General features: G+C 38.5%; 3 protein-coding genes across 3 annotated transcripts; all 3 read left to right on the plus strand.

Moving 5' to 3' along the window:
• Positions 1 to 655: 655 nt before the first annotated feature.
• Positions 656 to 7,706, plus strand: lim2.1 (lens intrinsic membrane protein 2.1). The gene is made up of 5 exons (XM_039678200.2): positions 656 to 776; positions 2,875 to 3,069; positions 3,261 to 3,410; positions 7,076 to 7,210; positions 7,495 to 7,706. The coding sequence occupies exons 2-5, from the start codon at positions 2,895 to 2,897 to the stop codon at positions 7,554 to 7,556; spliced, it is 522 nt and encodes a 173-aa protein (XP_039534134.1). The 5' UTR covers positions 656 to 776; positions 2,875 to 2,894; the 3' UTR covers positions 7,557 to 7,706.
• On the plus strand, positions 3,947 to 6,682 carry LOC148969371 (uncharacterized). Its single transcript, XM_089126392.1, has 4 exons — positions 3,947 to 4,689; positions 4,876 to 5,286; positions 5,705 to 5,907; positions 6,633 to 6,682. Exons 1-4 carry the CDS (start codon positions 3,947 to 3,949, stop codon positions 6,680 to 6,682), a joined length of 1,407 nt encoding a protein of 468 aa, XP_088982518.1.
• Positions 7,707 to 9,787: 2,081 nt separating the features above from the next.
• bsx (brain specific homeobox) lies at positions 9,788 to 12,267 on the plus strand. The gene is made up of 3 exons (XM_039678199.2): positions 9,788 to 10,481; positions 11,202 to 11,392; positions 11,527 to 12,267. The coding sequence occupies exons 1-3, from the start codon at positions 10,229 to 10,231 to the stop codon at positions 11,764 to 11,766; spliced, it is 684 nt and encodes a 227-aa protein (XP_039534133.1). The 5' UTR covers positions 9,788 to 10,228; the 3' UTR covers positions 11,767 to 12,267.
• Positions 12,268 to 13,520: the final 1,253 nt, after the last annotated feature.

Genomic DNA, 13,520 nt, shown 5'->3' on the forward strand with positions numbered 1-13,520 from the left:
TTCGGGACCATGTGCGGGAGATGGGAGAGGAACCCTTCTGGAGGAGAAAACAACTCTAACACATAAGGGCGAGGGAAAGCAAACCTAAACTAATTCTCAATAGCGCGGTTCATCTGAAATATTGAAGAAATCAGAGATGTTTTAGCATATTGCGTAGATCGTGACAGCCTCAGAAAGCTGGTTTAATACATTTATTTTAAGTAATCAAGTATTTTTAAGAGACCATTTACATTTATCCATTCAGTAAATCCCTTTTATCCAAAGCAGCATGCCTGTAATTGTATTTAGTGGTTCTTGTATTATGACTTTTTAATGTAGAACTCCACAGTCCACAACCTTTTGATATCCACTGTGGATCTTTTAAGCGTTTTTCATATAAAAGAAAGCACAATTTCGTATGTCTAGATTGGTTGCAGAACAATCAAATTCTAATTTGGTTTTGAAATTTAATTGCCCCATGCTTGGCCCAACAGCAATCCAGATTTTCCGCTCGGCCTCTTCCCAACTATAGGGTGGTTAGCGGCGCCCGCTCAATGGAAAGCCTCCAGTCATCAGGATTTGTAGATAGTTCTGTTTCTTCAGCAGATTCCAAAATCACAAAACTATAGCCCTAGCTGATTGGCTGTGTTTTTGCCTGTTCTTTTGTTTCAGAGCTCTGCTTGGTCTTTCCCCTGTTCTCTCTATTCACCCGCTAAACGCTAGTGCTAAGAGCTGCTGGAAATCTGCCTGTACTGCCATTATAGGGCCCTGGCGTATTTTATTTAGACTTTATTAAGGTGAGTGTGACTACTTTTCATAACTAGATTATCAGATTGTTTGTTGGAACAGTGGATGTTTGGTGACAGATTTGTTTGTGTTTGGCTGTTTTTGGCGTTTCTGGCTTTCATCGACATACATTTGGGAAAACCATCCAAGAATATAAGACAAAATTAATTTCTGTCAGATGTAATATAGTAATGTAGTGTTGACTCTAAAATAGCTGCTCAGATGATAAATATATTTCTAAAAAATTTATTATTTGATTAAATTGAGTTTTTAAAAGGCATATTTAGTAAAATAAACTGTAAATTTCAGAACCTTTCTGCATAAATTGTTACCAAAATTTAGACAACGTGTCAAATAAAAAATGTAGGCTTTGTTTTATAATGGTGATTTTATCATTTTCATTTACTATATGTAATTTTTTGTCCAAAATGTACAAATAATTTATAATGAGTTGAGTACATCATGAATCCATCTTCTAAACTGTGTTTTTGTCTTATCCTGAATTATACAGTACGCCTATCCTATAATAAAGTGTTTATATTCAGACTACTTTACACTGAAAGACAACTGCTGCGGAGTAGCCCAGTACCTGCGTGATTCGTCATAGACATTTATAAACCGAGAGAAGAGCTGTGTCCCAATTCAGGGACTGCATCCTTTTTGTAAGGAGCTGTAACCTCCGAAGGCCACACAGCGGCTCGACGAAGGCTTTCTCAATTCGAAGGATCCTTCCCGATTCTTCGAATGTGGCCTACCGTTATATTGTTGCTACCGTTATAAGTCCGACGTTTTCCCGATCCCACACCCCAAAAACATAAGCCTGACTTCATCATACTCATATTCTAGTCAGAATGTGAGTCTGAATCTGCTTCATATAGGGCTTTGATTATGATCGTGTCTTAACCGAACCAGGAAGAAAAAAAACAGCCAATAAGAGCAACGCAGTAAGTGGCGTATGTTGAGCTACGCATAGTTGATGGGTAGGATAAGGGGTGGGGTTAGAGATCAGGGGGTGGAGATAGGTAGGATTAGGGGTGGAGTTAGAGATCAGAGAGCGGAGATTTAGGATTAGGGGTGGGGTTAAGGATCAGGGGGCGGAGATTTTTAGGTTTAGGGGTGGGGTTAGGGATCAGGGGGTGGAGATGGGTAGGATTAGGGGTGGGGTTAGGGATCAGGGGGTGGAGATGGGTAGGATTAGGGGTGGGGTTAGGGATCAAGGGGAGGAGATGTGCAGGATTAGGTATATGTAAGGTGGGAGGAGTTGGATCTGGATCCAACTCCCCATCCTGGAATTTGTGTTCTGCACAAATCCTGCGGAGAATTCGGCCGCCTGATGGAGAAAAGCCAATGGTCTTTTTGGGCTATTGTTGCACAGACCTGGCAACCCTGCCTACCGCCCTTCTTCCCCCGGGCCACGAAGGATAGGACGAGGAACCAGCGACAGCCAAGAGAAAACTAGATCGAGAGGATGAGCGGATGAAGATATTTAGGAAGGACATGAAGTTTCAGAGAGAGACAGAGATCACAGTGTCCATTTGAAAAAAAATAGAAAAAGTAAATTTCATTTAATAAAATTTTAGAGTTTGAGTCGCAGTGTACAAAATAGATGCTTTTTTTTACCAATTACAATACGGCGCCCTCTACTGAATGGTGCTTTTTTGTACCTCACTTAACCTCTCGTTTTATACCCATCAACACGAGACTGGAAGAATCGCAGGCTAACGAAATATTATGTGATTATTTTCACTTTAAGAGAATATTTTGCAAAAGGAATATAAAACATATCAATTCAAGTACAAACTTGATAAACCAACATGTTGCTTTTTCCTATTCACAATAACTAAATATTTTCCAGCCAGTTCACCTGAAGAGAGTGTGTGTGAGTAGCCTCCTGATACTGACCTCTCAGCTCACTCAGAGGAAGTAATGTGTTCATTACAATGCAATTACAGACACTTACATGCCTCTGAGTGAAGTGCAGCGCTATTGAGAGGAGTCTGCACCAGTCCCTTGATGCTAACACAACCCTGACATTCATGTGTGTGTGTGCATTAATGCATGTCTCCTATGTGTGCTTGTTTATAAGTGTGTGTGTCCTTTTGTTTTTAGTCTGTCTGTATAGGTGCAGAATGTACAGCTTCATGGGAGGAGGGCTGTTTTGCGCAGGAGTGGGCAATATACTCCTGATTGTTTCCACAGCAACAGATTATTGGATGCAGTACCGTCATTCAAACAACTACATGCATCAGGGGCTGTGGAGATACTGCACGCCGGGAAAATGCTTCACACACACTGACAGCATTGGTGAGATTTACCAATGGAGTCATAAACAGAAGAACCAAAACAACTGACATTTATCAAACCTACTTTAGTTGCATCAAATGCACATTTGACTTGTGTTTTAAAGTTGTTGTTCTCTAGACATTCAATCACACGTTATTCATGCATTACAAACAAGTGGTGATTACATGGCCTTTGACCTTCTGACTTCACAGCATACTGGGATGCTACACGGGCTTTCATGATCTTATCTCTGTTGGCCTGCTTCTTTGGCATCATCATCGGTATCATGGCCTTCATCCACTACTCCTCCTTTGACAGGTTTGATAAAAGCTTTGCTGCAGGCATTCTGTTCTTCATCTCATGTAAGTTCCCTTTTCTTCTGCCTATTTAATCTTGAAATTTGAGTTTGTAACTAACTGTTGCAAGTAATCAGAGAAATAGACGCGTCAGTTATTTTGTGGACACTGTGTTATTGTTTTGGAATTATACAGATAGTTCACCCCAAAATTAAAATTCGGTCAGTCATTACTCGCTCTCATGTCCTTCCAAACCTGTAAGACTTTTGTTCATCTTTAGAACTCAAATGAAGATCTTTTTGATGAAATCTGAGAGTTTTCTGTTCCTCCATTGACAGCTACACAACTACCACTTTGATGCTTCAGAACGTTGATGAAGAGATTGTAAAACAAATCCTTATGAATTAAGTGGTTTAGTCCAAAATGTCTGAAGAGACGCAATGGCTTTATATGATTTCACATACGCTTTTATTCACATTAGCATTCATCAACTCTCACATCAGTTGTGGTGAACGAAAGCTCAAGCATGTTCTCTTGAAGTGCAAGAACCAATGAGATTAATTCTCGTGTTATACAGTTCGTTGGAGCTTCAGCAAGAACCAATGAGGGTCATTCTTGTGTTACGCAGTACGTTTGAGCTTCCGCGGGAACCAATGAGGGTCATTCTTGTGTTACGCAGAACGTTTGATCTTCCGCGGGAACCAATGAGGGTCATTCTTGTGTTACGCAGTACGTTTGAGCTTCCGCGGAAACCAATGAGGGTCATTCTTGTGTTACGCAGAACGTTTGATCTTCCGCGGGAACCAATGAGGGTCATTCTTGTGTTACGCAGTACGTTTGAGCTTCCGCGGAAACCAATGAGGGTCATTCTTGTGTTACGCAGTACGTTTGAGCTTCCGCGGGAACCAATGAGGGTCATTCTTGTGTTACGCAGAACGTTTGATCTTCCGCGGAAACCAATGAGGGTCATTCTTGTGTTACGCAGTACGTTTGAGCTTCCGCGGGAACCAATGAGGGTCATTCTTGTGTTACGCAGTACGTTTGAGCTTCCGCGGGAACCAATGAGGGTCATTCTTGTGTTACGCAGAACGTTTGAGCTTCCGCGGGAACCAATGAGGGTCATTCTTGTGTTACGCAGTACGTTTGAGCTTCCGCGGAAACCAATGAGGGTCATTCTTGTGTTACGCAGTACGTTTGATCTTCCGCGGAAACCAATGAGGGTCATTCTTGTGTTACGCAGTACGTTTGATCTTCCGCGGGAACCAATGAGGGTCATTCTTGTGTTACGCAGTACGTTTGAGCTTCCGCGGGAACCAATGAGGGTCATTCTTGTGTTACGCAGAACGTTTGAGCTTCCGCGGGAACCAATAAGGGTCATTCTTGTGTTACGCAGTACGTTTGAGCTTCCGCGGAAACCAATGAGGGTCATTCTTGTGTTACGCAGTACGTTTGATCTTCCGCGGAAACCAATGAGGGTCATTCTTGTGTTACGCAGAACGTTTGATCTTCCGCGGATTCTTGTGTTACGCAGTACGTTTGATCTTCCGCGGGAACCAATGAGGGTCATTCTTGTGTTACGCAGAACGTTTGAGCTTCCGCGGGAACCAATGAGGGTCATTCTTGTGTTACGCAGAACGTTTGATCTTCCGCGGAAACCAATGAGGGTCATTCTTGTGTTACGCAGTACGTTTGAGCTTCCGCGGAAACCAATGAGGGTCATTCTTGTGTTACGCAGTACGTTTGATCTTCCGCGGAAACCAATGAGGGTCATTCTTATGTTACGCAGTACGTTTGAGCTTCCGCGGGAACCAATGAGGGTCATTCTTGTGTTACGCAGAACGTTTGAGCTTCCACGGGAACCAATGAGGGTCATTCTTATGTTACGCAGTACGTTTGAGCTTCCGCGGGAACCAATGAGGGTCATTCTTGTGTTACGCAGAACGTTTGATCTTCCGCGGAAACCAATGAGGGTCATTCTTGTGTTACGCAGAACGTTTGATCTTCCGCGGAAACCAATGAGGGTCATTCTTGTGTTACGCAGTACGTTTGAGCTTCCGCGGGAACCAATGAGGGTCATTCTTGTGTTACGCAGAACGTTTGATCTTCCGCGGGAACCAATGAGGGTCATTCTTGTGTTATTGAAATTTATTCGAAGGATAGCCCCTTGAGATGTAACATCTCGTTTTCGAGGGGGTCCTGAACGCAGTACATTTGAGCTTCCGCGGGAACCAATGAGGGTCGTTCTAATGTTACGCAGTACGTTTTTTTTTTCCGCAGGAACCAATGAGGGTCATTCTTGTGTTACGCAGTACATTTGAGCTTCCGCGGGAACCAATGAGTGTCGTTCTTATGTTACGCAGTATATTTGAGCTTCCACAGGAACCAATGAGGGTCATTCTTATGTTACGCAGTACGTTTGAGCTTCCGCGGGAACCAATGAGGGTCATTCTTGTGTTACGCAGTACGTTTGAGCTTCCGCGGGAACCAATGAGGGTCATTCTTGTGTTACGCAGTACGTTGGAGCTTCCGCGGGAACCAATGAGGGTCATTCTTGTGTTACGCAGTACGTTTGATCTTCCGTGGCAACCAATGAGGGTCATTCTTATGTTACGCAGTACGTTTGAGCTTTCGCGGGAATCAATGAGGGTCATTCTTGTGTTACGCAGAACGTTTGAGCTTCCACGGGAACCAATGAGGGTCATTCTTATGTTACGCAGTACGTTTGAGCTTCCGCGGGAACCAATGAGGGTCATTCTTGTGTTACGCAGAACGTTTGATCTTCCGCGGAAACCAATGAGGGTCATTCTTGTGTTACGCAGAACGTTTGATCTTCCGCGGGAACCAATGAGGGTCATTCTTGTGTTACGCAGCACATTTAAGCTTCTGTAAGAACCAATATAACACAGTCTCATCCCAAAAAGTCATATTACTGACGTCTTGGGGCGTATTTTGACCATACGTCAATATCCGCCTTTTTAGGGCCCCCTTAAACGTCGGTAGATGGCGATCCCGGGCCGTCATACAACTGACGCTTTACCTTTAACGTCAGTTAGGTGACGGGTTAAGTTTAGGGTTAGGTTTAGGTATGGGGTAGAGTTAGGATCCCATAACCTCATCTACCGACGTTTAAGGGGGCCCTAAAAAGGCGAATATTGACGTATGGTCAAAAGACGTCCCAAAACGTCAGTTATATGACGTCTTGGGATGAGACCGGGTTGACCAATAAGATTTGTTCTCATGTTACGCAGCATGTTTGAGCTTCAGCAAGAACCAATAAGGTACATTCAGGAACAGTTGAGTTTCTGTTTATGTTCGTTGATCAATGTTTATGTAAATAAAAGCCTAAATTAAATCTGTTCATCATATAAAGCGATCGAGTCTCTTCAGAAAATTTTGACTAAACCACTCGATTAATATGGATTTGTTTTACAATCTCTTTACGAACTCTTATGAATCAAAGTGGTAGTTGTGTCAACGGAGGGACAGAAAGCTCTCAGATTTGATCAAAAATAACTAAAGTCCTTCAGATTTAAAACGACATGAGGACAAGTAATTAATGACAAAATTTGGGGATATTTTGGACAGGATATTATGATGTAGTGTTAAATGAAAATTATGAAAAATACTACAATATTAAATATTTATATTTAATCATTTTGTTAAATTTATTTATTTATTTAATCACATCTTATTTTTATTTAATCCTGCTTTTCTCCTTTTTCCCCCACAAGGCTTTTTTGTGTTTCTGGCCATGGCTGTGTACACAGGAGTTACAATAAATTACTATGGTAAACGCTATGGTAACTGGAGGTTCTCCTGGTCTTACATCATTGGCTGGGTGTCTGTTGTGCTCACTTTCTTTTCAGGTAATGATAGTTGTTCAAGTCTAAAAAAAACACACCTTTAAATTATCTACTTCATTTTTAAAATATTTTTCACACACACACACTCACAAAAAAACAACGTATGATTTAAATGTAGTGTAACTACTTATAGCCTACACACTCAACTAATTTCTGGGGTTTTTTTTATTGTTGTTGTTGAAACATCTTATTTTAAGGGAGGTAAATTGCTTTTAAATCAGTTTATACTGAACAAAACAACACAAACTGTTTTTAATGTGGTTCTTTTTTTATTAATTTTCATTTAGGTATTTTCTATATGTGTGCATACCGGATGCATGAATGCCCCAGAAGCTCGAATCCTCACTAGAAGACTGGGCTTTTTATCACCAATATTGGAAGCCACCCTATCACCAAAACCCCAATAAGTCATGACAAATTAAAATAAAGAATTATAGTTTCAATGTGTGAACACTTACAATCTTATTAATAAAACTTTACAAAACAACTGGTGGAGCATCTGAACTTCAAATAAATAAACAAAACATTCAAAATAATATATTCCTTCAATCCTTTCTTCATGTTTCCTTTGTTATTTCTTTCTATAAAACACTTTCTATAAAACAATGGGGTTCTGCAGTCATCCTAAGGAAATTCAATACAAAAAACAAAACAAAACAAAACATTGATATCCAGAATATAAAATATACGTTATTAAATAAATTTAGAAGAGTGATCACATCATTTTCAAGTTTTTTAATGGTAGCCTATTCGTGTGTGCAAAGTAACACACTATATTTTAACATACATAAGGACTTGGTATTACACAATAAGTTAATCTAGTAGATAAACTGCTCTTAGTATAAGGTGCGCGAGCTAATGCCACAAGCTTCTTAAAGAAAAGCACCACTTAGGTGTGACGCAGTGGCGCTGTCTCCCAATTTCACTTGATTAAATGGCTATTAAAAGCTGCTTAACTGCCTCTGCATGGGTGCGGATTCTATCGACTTCTCAAGTAAAGGCGATTCCATCACCATTAGTACATTTACTTTCGCATTTTGCCAAAAGCAACTTGTTTCCCGTGATTTGTTAGCAGTGTGGAGCGCACGTGCCCGTTAATAAAAGGTTTCGATTGCTGAAGGCCTAATCACATTAGGCTATATCGTTTGAGTAGGCCTATATATATATATATATATATATATATATATATATATATAATTTTCTTAATCGGTATTTTATATTGTTTTCAGTAATAGTAAAAAAATTTAATGCCTAAGCATCATTGAAACAAATTGAAAGCATAAGATAGCCCTGGGGGATCATTTTACTTGTTTTGAGCATAAACCCCACACAAAATGGTTAGTTTTAAACAAAAACAATTTACATTAATCTCATGCTGTAGACTAGCCAGGCTACTTTACAAATACAAACTCATAAATCAGTAAGACCATTACGTGCATTCGTGGGAGATATGCTCATTAAATGACTAAACTCATTCAAACTGAGCAACTTTTGTAATTAGAGGATCTTCTCTTTTTCGAAGAAGACTAATGAAGCCGTATTTCACATTTGCTGGAATACTGTTTTGTGACCAAATGAATCTAGTAATTAATTTGTTCTTCTAACCCATCAGATCAAATGGAAATCCTGCGGTCGAGGATTACTACTTTCGCTCTAACATTCAACCTAATTACCTAATAGTATTGCTGCAAGACTTCTGCCAATAATGAAACACTTTTACCATTAGCTCCCGTGATTGCAGATGTGGTGACAACACGATATCAACAAATTACCGCTCCATCAGTTGAGACGGAACTGAAGCACACTTGTATCCTCGCAGATTTCAATATCTACAATTAAATCCCATTTCATAAAGCCCTGTTGCCCTGTACCGTAACATGAAATAATAATAAAAAATTATACCACACACATAGCGCATGCTCACCAATAAATGAAATAAGAAAACGCCAAGAAATTAGAACTACGTTACAGAAAGTTAGGCTTCAGCAGTCACGTTGTCTACTTTTTCAAAAGTTGTTACCTTTATGTTTTTTTGTAAATGGCCTACCCAAGGCTATCATACTCTAATTAGTTATTTTGATGGTTTTTAAAAAAAAAAAAAAAAAAACTTTTGTTATAGCCTAAGTCCGAGTTAGCGTGCAGCGAGAGCGAAATTTTAATGGTAACGGTCGTAAATGACAGAAGCGGCATTGTAAACCATTTAACATGTAGGCCTATGTCCTTATTTAACACATAAATGTTTATTTATGTAGGGTTATTTTAATTAGGTTATTTTACTAACAATACAGAACTAACGAATATTTAAACCGCTATAACATTCGTAACTGACAAGTGACAAGTTGCAGCTGATGTAGGTTAATCCGTTTTGAATATCCTATAACAAGCTTATTATTATTATAACCACGATAATTTGTCACGCTGGGTTATTTAAAAATGATACAACAACCCAACAAACAGGGTTAAATCGGAACTCGCGGAGACCATTTAAAATTGTAACTGTCGTAACAGGAGCTTCAAATGGATTGTAACAGGTGCATGCGGTGCATTATTCTGAATTCTTTAAACGCTATCAGCCAGTCTTAGTCCTTTGTTAGGGTTCTTGACAGGTCCACGCGCCTTTTAAGCCAGTGTACAGTGAAAGTGCAGGCTTATGCCTGAGTGACTGTTGCGGAACAGGGCTCTTGTAGCGAGGCTTTTTCAGCACCACGGGGATCGAGCGACCCTGTCCAAGCCGTTCCTCCCGCCGCCTGCATAATTAATCCACAAAGAACTCATTCCATTCTCCGCCCAGCCCTCGCGCTATTGGCTGAGTGCTAATCTACTTCCTGATTTGCTGCTGTCAGTCTCGATCCAAATAAATAGTAATGTACCTGTACTGGCGTGCACAGGTTGCCAACGAAGACTACGTTTCCGCTTTTAAGGTCCTGAAGACTGGGACCAATAACTGAGTGATTTTGTTTGTGACACAGGCATCTAAAAAGCCTCACGGAATTGCCCGTGTTTTCTACAAAAAGTTTTGAAATGAATCTGAACTATACATCTCCGCTTCCCCAGATGCCGACTCAAAGGTCAACGTCGTTCTTCATTGAAGATATTTTACTACATAAGCCTAAACCTTTGCGAGAGGTGTTTCATTCGCCCTTTTCAAACTCTCTTGCCTCCCGGATGCCTCTTTTAGAGTATGGATATCCCCTCATGCCTACACCGATCCTGGCTCCTCATCCGCATCATCCACTACACAAACCTGAACACCATCCGTACTTTTTCGCATCTGGTAAGTAGCCTACGCTAAATTTAAAATCAAAGATTTACATTAAGAGATAATATTAGGAGCCTTAATATTTTTTGTACATTTAATGCATGTATTGGTGTATTTTTTGTCAAGATATCCCCGCTATAACATAAACATCTAAAAATCATTCAAATGCACACCAACGTGCCAGTTACTATTTTAAAAAGCATTCCATAAACTGAACCCTAATTGTTTAATTGAAAAATAGGCCTGCTGCAAATTAACCTAAATGTGATTCTTGTTGAAACATTTAAAGTAAAAATTATAATTTACCGTGGTTCAATAAATCTAGATTGCACCAACGACAATATTTTTAAGAGTTAGAATTAATCCTTAGGAACGTATTGTACGTATTTTTTCAGAGAAAGGTTATATTAATAGATTAAAGAAAATGTTATTTCTCTGAGTGAATGTAAATTAATTTTAATAACAATAATAAACTATCTACTATCTTTAATTGGTATAGGCCTACTGTATGATTTTATTTATCAAAAATCCCCTATCGATTAAAAATATAATTTAATTTCTATTAAAACGTCTTATTTTTTCTAACTTACGTGTTTTATTTTTACACATTTTTTCTACTTTAAATTCACTTGGTTCTTTAAAAACGGTTGAAATTTAAACATGAAAAGTTGTCTGTAAGGCTGCAAGATATTGAAGAATTAATTCATGATTATCAATATGTTTCCCTTGCAAAAGGAATGCAGATGCCTGCGTTATTTCAGCATCATCCGGAATTACCAGGGAAGCACTGCAGACGCAGAAAGGCCAGAACAGTGTTCTCAGACTCACAGTTATCAGGACTCGAGAAAAGGTTCGAGATCCAGAGATATCTGTCCACACCTGAGCGCGTGGAACTGGCTACGGCGCTCAGTCTATCGGAAACACAGGTAATGACGTTAAATATTGTTTGAGAATCCTGACATAATTTTCAAGATCTTTTATGTGTTGTTTACATAGCCTACAATTTAAAACGAATCAGGAGTTTATTAAGGCATAGATACATCGTTTGCCTTATATGCAGGTAAAGACGTGGTTTCAGAACAGGAGGATGAAGCATAAAAAACAGCTGAGGAAAACACAAGACGACCAGAAAACCCCAAATGATGTGGACAGATCGCTGGAGAACACGAGCGAGAGCGAAATGCACGAGAAAAGTACAGACGGTAAAAACGGCATGAGTCCGGACAGATACACGCTGGACGACAATGAAGATGATGTCGATATTGAAGATGACATTTGCTCTCCTGAACATTTACTTTAGTATTATCACCCTCATGAAAACGAAAAATACATAGTAATTAATTTTTTTTAGATAGGAAATTAAATATAGTTTATTTTCTTTCTTCTTTTTTTACATCAGTGTTCAAGCGCTTAAGAAAAATTTTGGACAGCTGAAGGACATAAAAATAATGCGTGGTCATTCAGCATTATTATTATTATTATTTATCACAATAGTCATGGCTATGTGACTGACGACTGATCTTTTTGTAAATGTGGAATTAATGGTACGTAATGTACTGACAATCTGTAAATAGATTTATGATATTTACTTGCTAAATAATCATTCAAGAAATGTAACAATTAATTTTCATTTCAATTGAAGTGTAACATTTTACATTTTCAGCACTTTCGCGGGATGATCTTGGTTGTTTTGTTTGGCATGTGGACTGACATATTTATGAACTCTAAAACTGTGACTTGTCATTTGTTAAAACTAATAATGTATATAAACAATGTATATTGAGTGAATTATCTAAGACAATCCTTAAACGAGTAGCGTCTTCTTTGTTCTTTGAAAGCTTATGAATTTCATATTTCGTTCAATTCATGAAAGCTGCGCGTAACAATTTCGAGCACTTATAACATTCTAAAGGTTATTGTCATCGATGGTTCCATGAAGAAACTTTCACATCAATGGAATCTTTGGTGAAAAAAAAAATGTATATAGATTATTAAAATGTTCTTGACAAAGATATATATATTTTTATTTTATTTTAAGAACTGCTCACTTAAGGTTCTTTGGGCAGCCAAAAATTGTTATTCAGAGGCTGAGAAAACCCCATTTTGGAACTTTTATGTTTAAGTGAAGAGAAACTATTAGGGACCAATAACGAATGGTACTAATTATTACATAACAGTAATTAACGTTAACCAAATAAGAGTTTTGGCCGAATAAAAACAATAAGAAATAAAATCAGTCGATTTGTCAAGCTTGCATAATAGCTACGCTCCAAAATTGCCTATTTATCTCTGATTTTTGTTTCTCATTTATTATTGATTTAATAATATTTTCTTTATATTTATACAAACTTAGTACATAAATAATGAGACTGACTCACTTTAAGCAGCCTATTGTTTTCAGTGGTTCGTTTTTAACTGAATAAATCGCTGTTCTCGGCCGTGCAGCTGATATCTGAGCCTGAATGTCTGATGAGAATATGTTTGTGTGTTTGGAATTGATCTTTGATCATTGAAATTGTTCTTGGACAATCGACACACAATTTGTCCTTTGTAAACTCACATCATATAGCCTACATTATTGACTATTCCTTCACATATGACACGGTTAAATTCAGTTTTGCAAAGCCTCTTCACTCAAATTGGTGTTATAGGGCCGCTTTAATTTTTCACGATTTTAAAAAAAGACTTGGCCTGCATTTAATTACAATTATTCGTTTAAGAAGAATTGTTGTCCGAAATTTTCATATTTCAGAGCTCGTGGTTATCTAACTGTCGATGTTTTTATAACACTAAAGATGTGTGTGTGAATCTATCCACCTTGTTTTTCGCGCGATCATTTGTTGAACGTGTCTGGCTTCCGGTGTCATTTGTTTTCAGTTATGTTACTGAACAAAAACAGCCCGTTATACTGCTTTATATTGCAATGCAAACTTTAAATTTGTTATCATATTATTTTAATTTATTATCATGAAACACTATATAGCACAAATACTAGCCTATAGGTTTACCTAGGCACTTTGTTATAATTAGTTATTTAATAGGCGTTAATCAGAG

This window comes from Pimephales promelas, chromosome 23, assembly GCF_988280905.1.
Source record: "Pimephales promelas chromosome 23, fPimPro1.hap1.1, whole genome shotgun sequence".
In the NCBI taxonomy this organism is placed as follows: domain Eukaryota; kingdom Metazoa; phylum Chordata; class Actinopteri; order Cypriniformes; family Leuciscidae; genus Pimephales; species Pimephales promelas.

Bases quoted from the DNA above. Each gene is read 5' to 3' on its own strand.
- bsx (XM_039678199.2), top strand. From the start codon at position 10,229: ATGAATCTGAACTATACATCTCCGCTTCCCCAGATGCCGACTCAAAGG. The intron at 10,482-11,201 runs GTAAGTAGCCTA...CCCTTGCAAAAG, and splicing joins TCCGTACTTTTTCGCATCTG to GAATGCAGATGCCTGCGTTA. The intron at 11,393-11,526 runs GTAATGACGTTA...CCTTATATGCAG, and splicing joins TCAGTCTATCGGAAACACAG to GTAAAGACGTGGTTTCAGAA.
- lim2.1 (XM_039678200.2), top strand. From the start codon at position 2,895: ATGTACAGCTTCATGGGAGGAGGGCTGTTTTGCGCAGGAGTGGGCAAT. The intron at 3,070-3,260 runs GTGAGATTTACC...CTGACTTCACAG, and splicing joins CACACACACTGACAGCATTG to CATACTGGGATGCTACACGG. The intron at 7,211-7,494 runs GTAATGATAGTT...ATTTTCATTTAG, and splicing joins TGTGCTCACTTTCTTTTCAG to GTATTTTCTATATGTGTGCA.
- LOC148969371 (XM_089126392.1), top strand. From the start codon at position 3,947: ATGAGGGTCATTCTTGTGTTACGCAGTACGTTTGAGCTTCCGCGGGAA. The intron at 5,287-5,704 runs GTTTGATCTTCC...TATGTTACGCAG, and splicing joins ATTCTTGTGTTACGCAGAAC to TATATTTGAGCTTCCACAGG. The intron at 5,908-6,632 runs GTACGTTTGATC...AGGTACATTCAG, and splicing joins GGTCATTCTTGTGTTACGCA to GAACAGTTGAGTTTCTGTTT.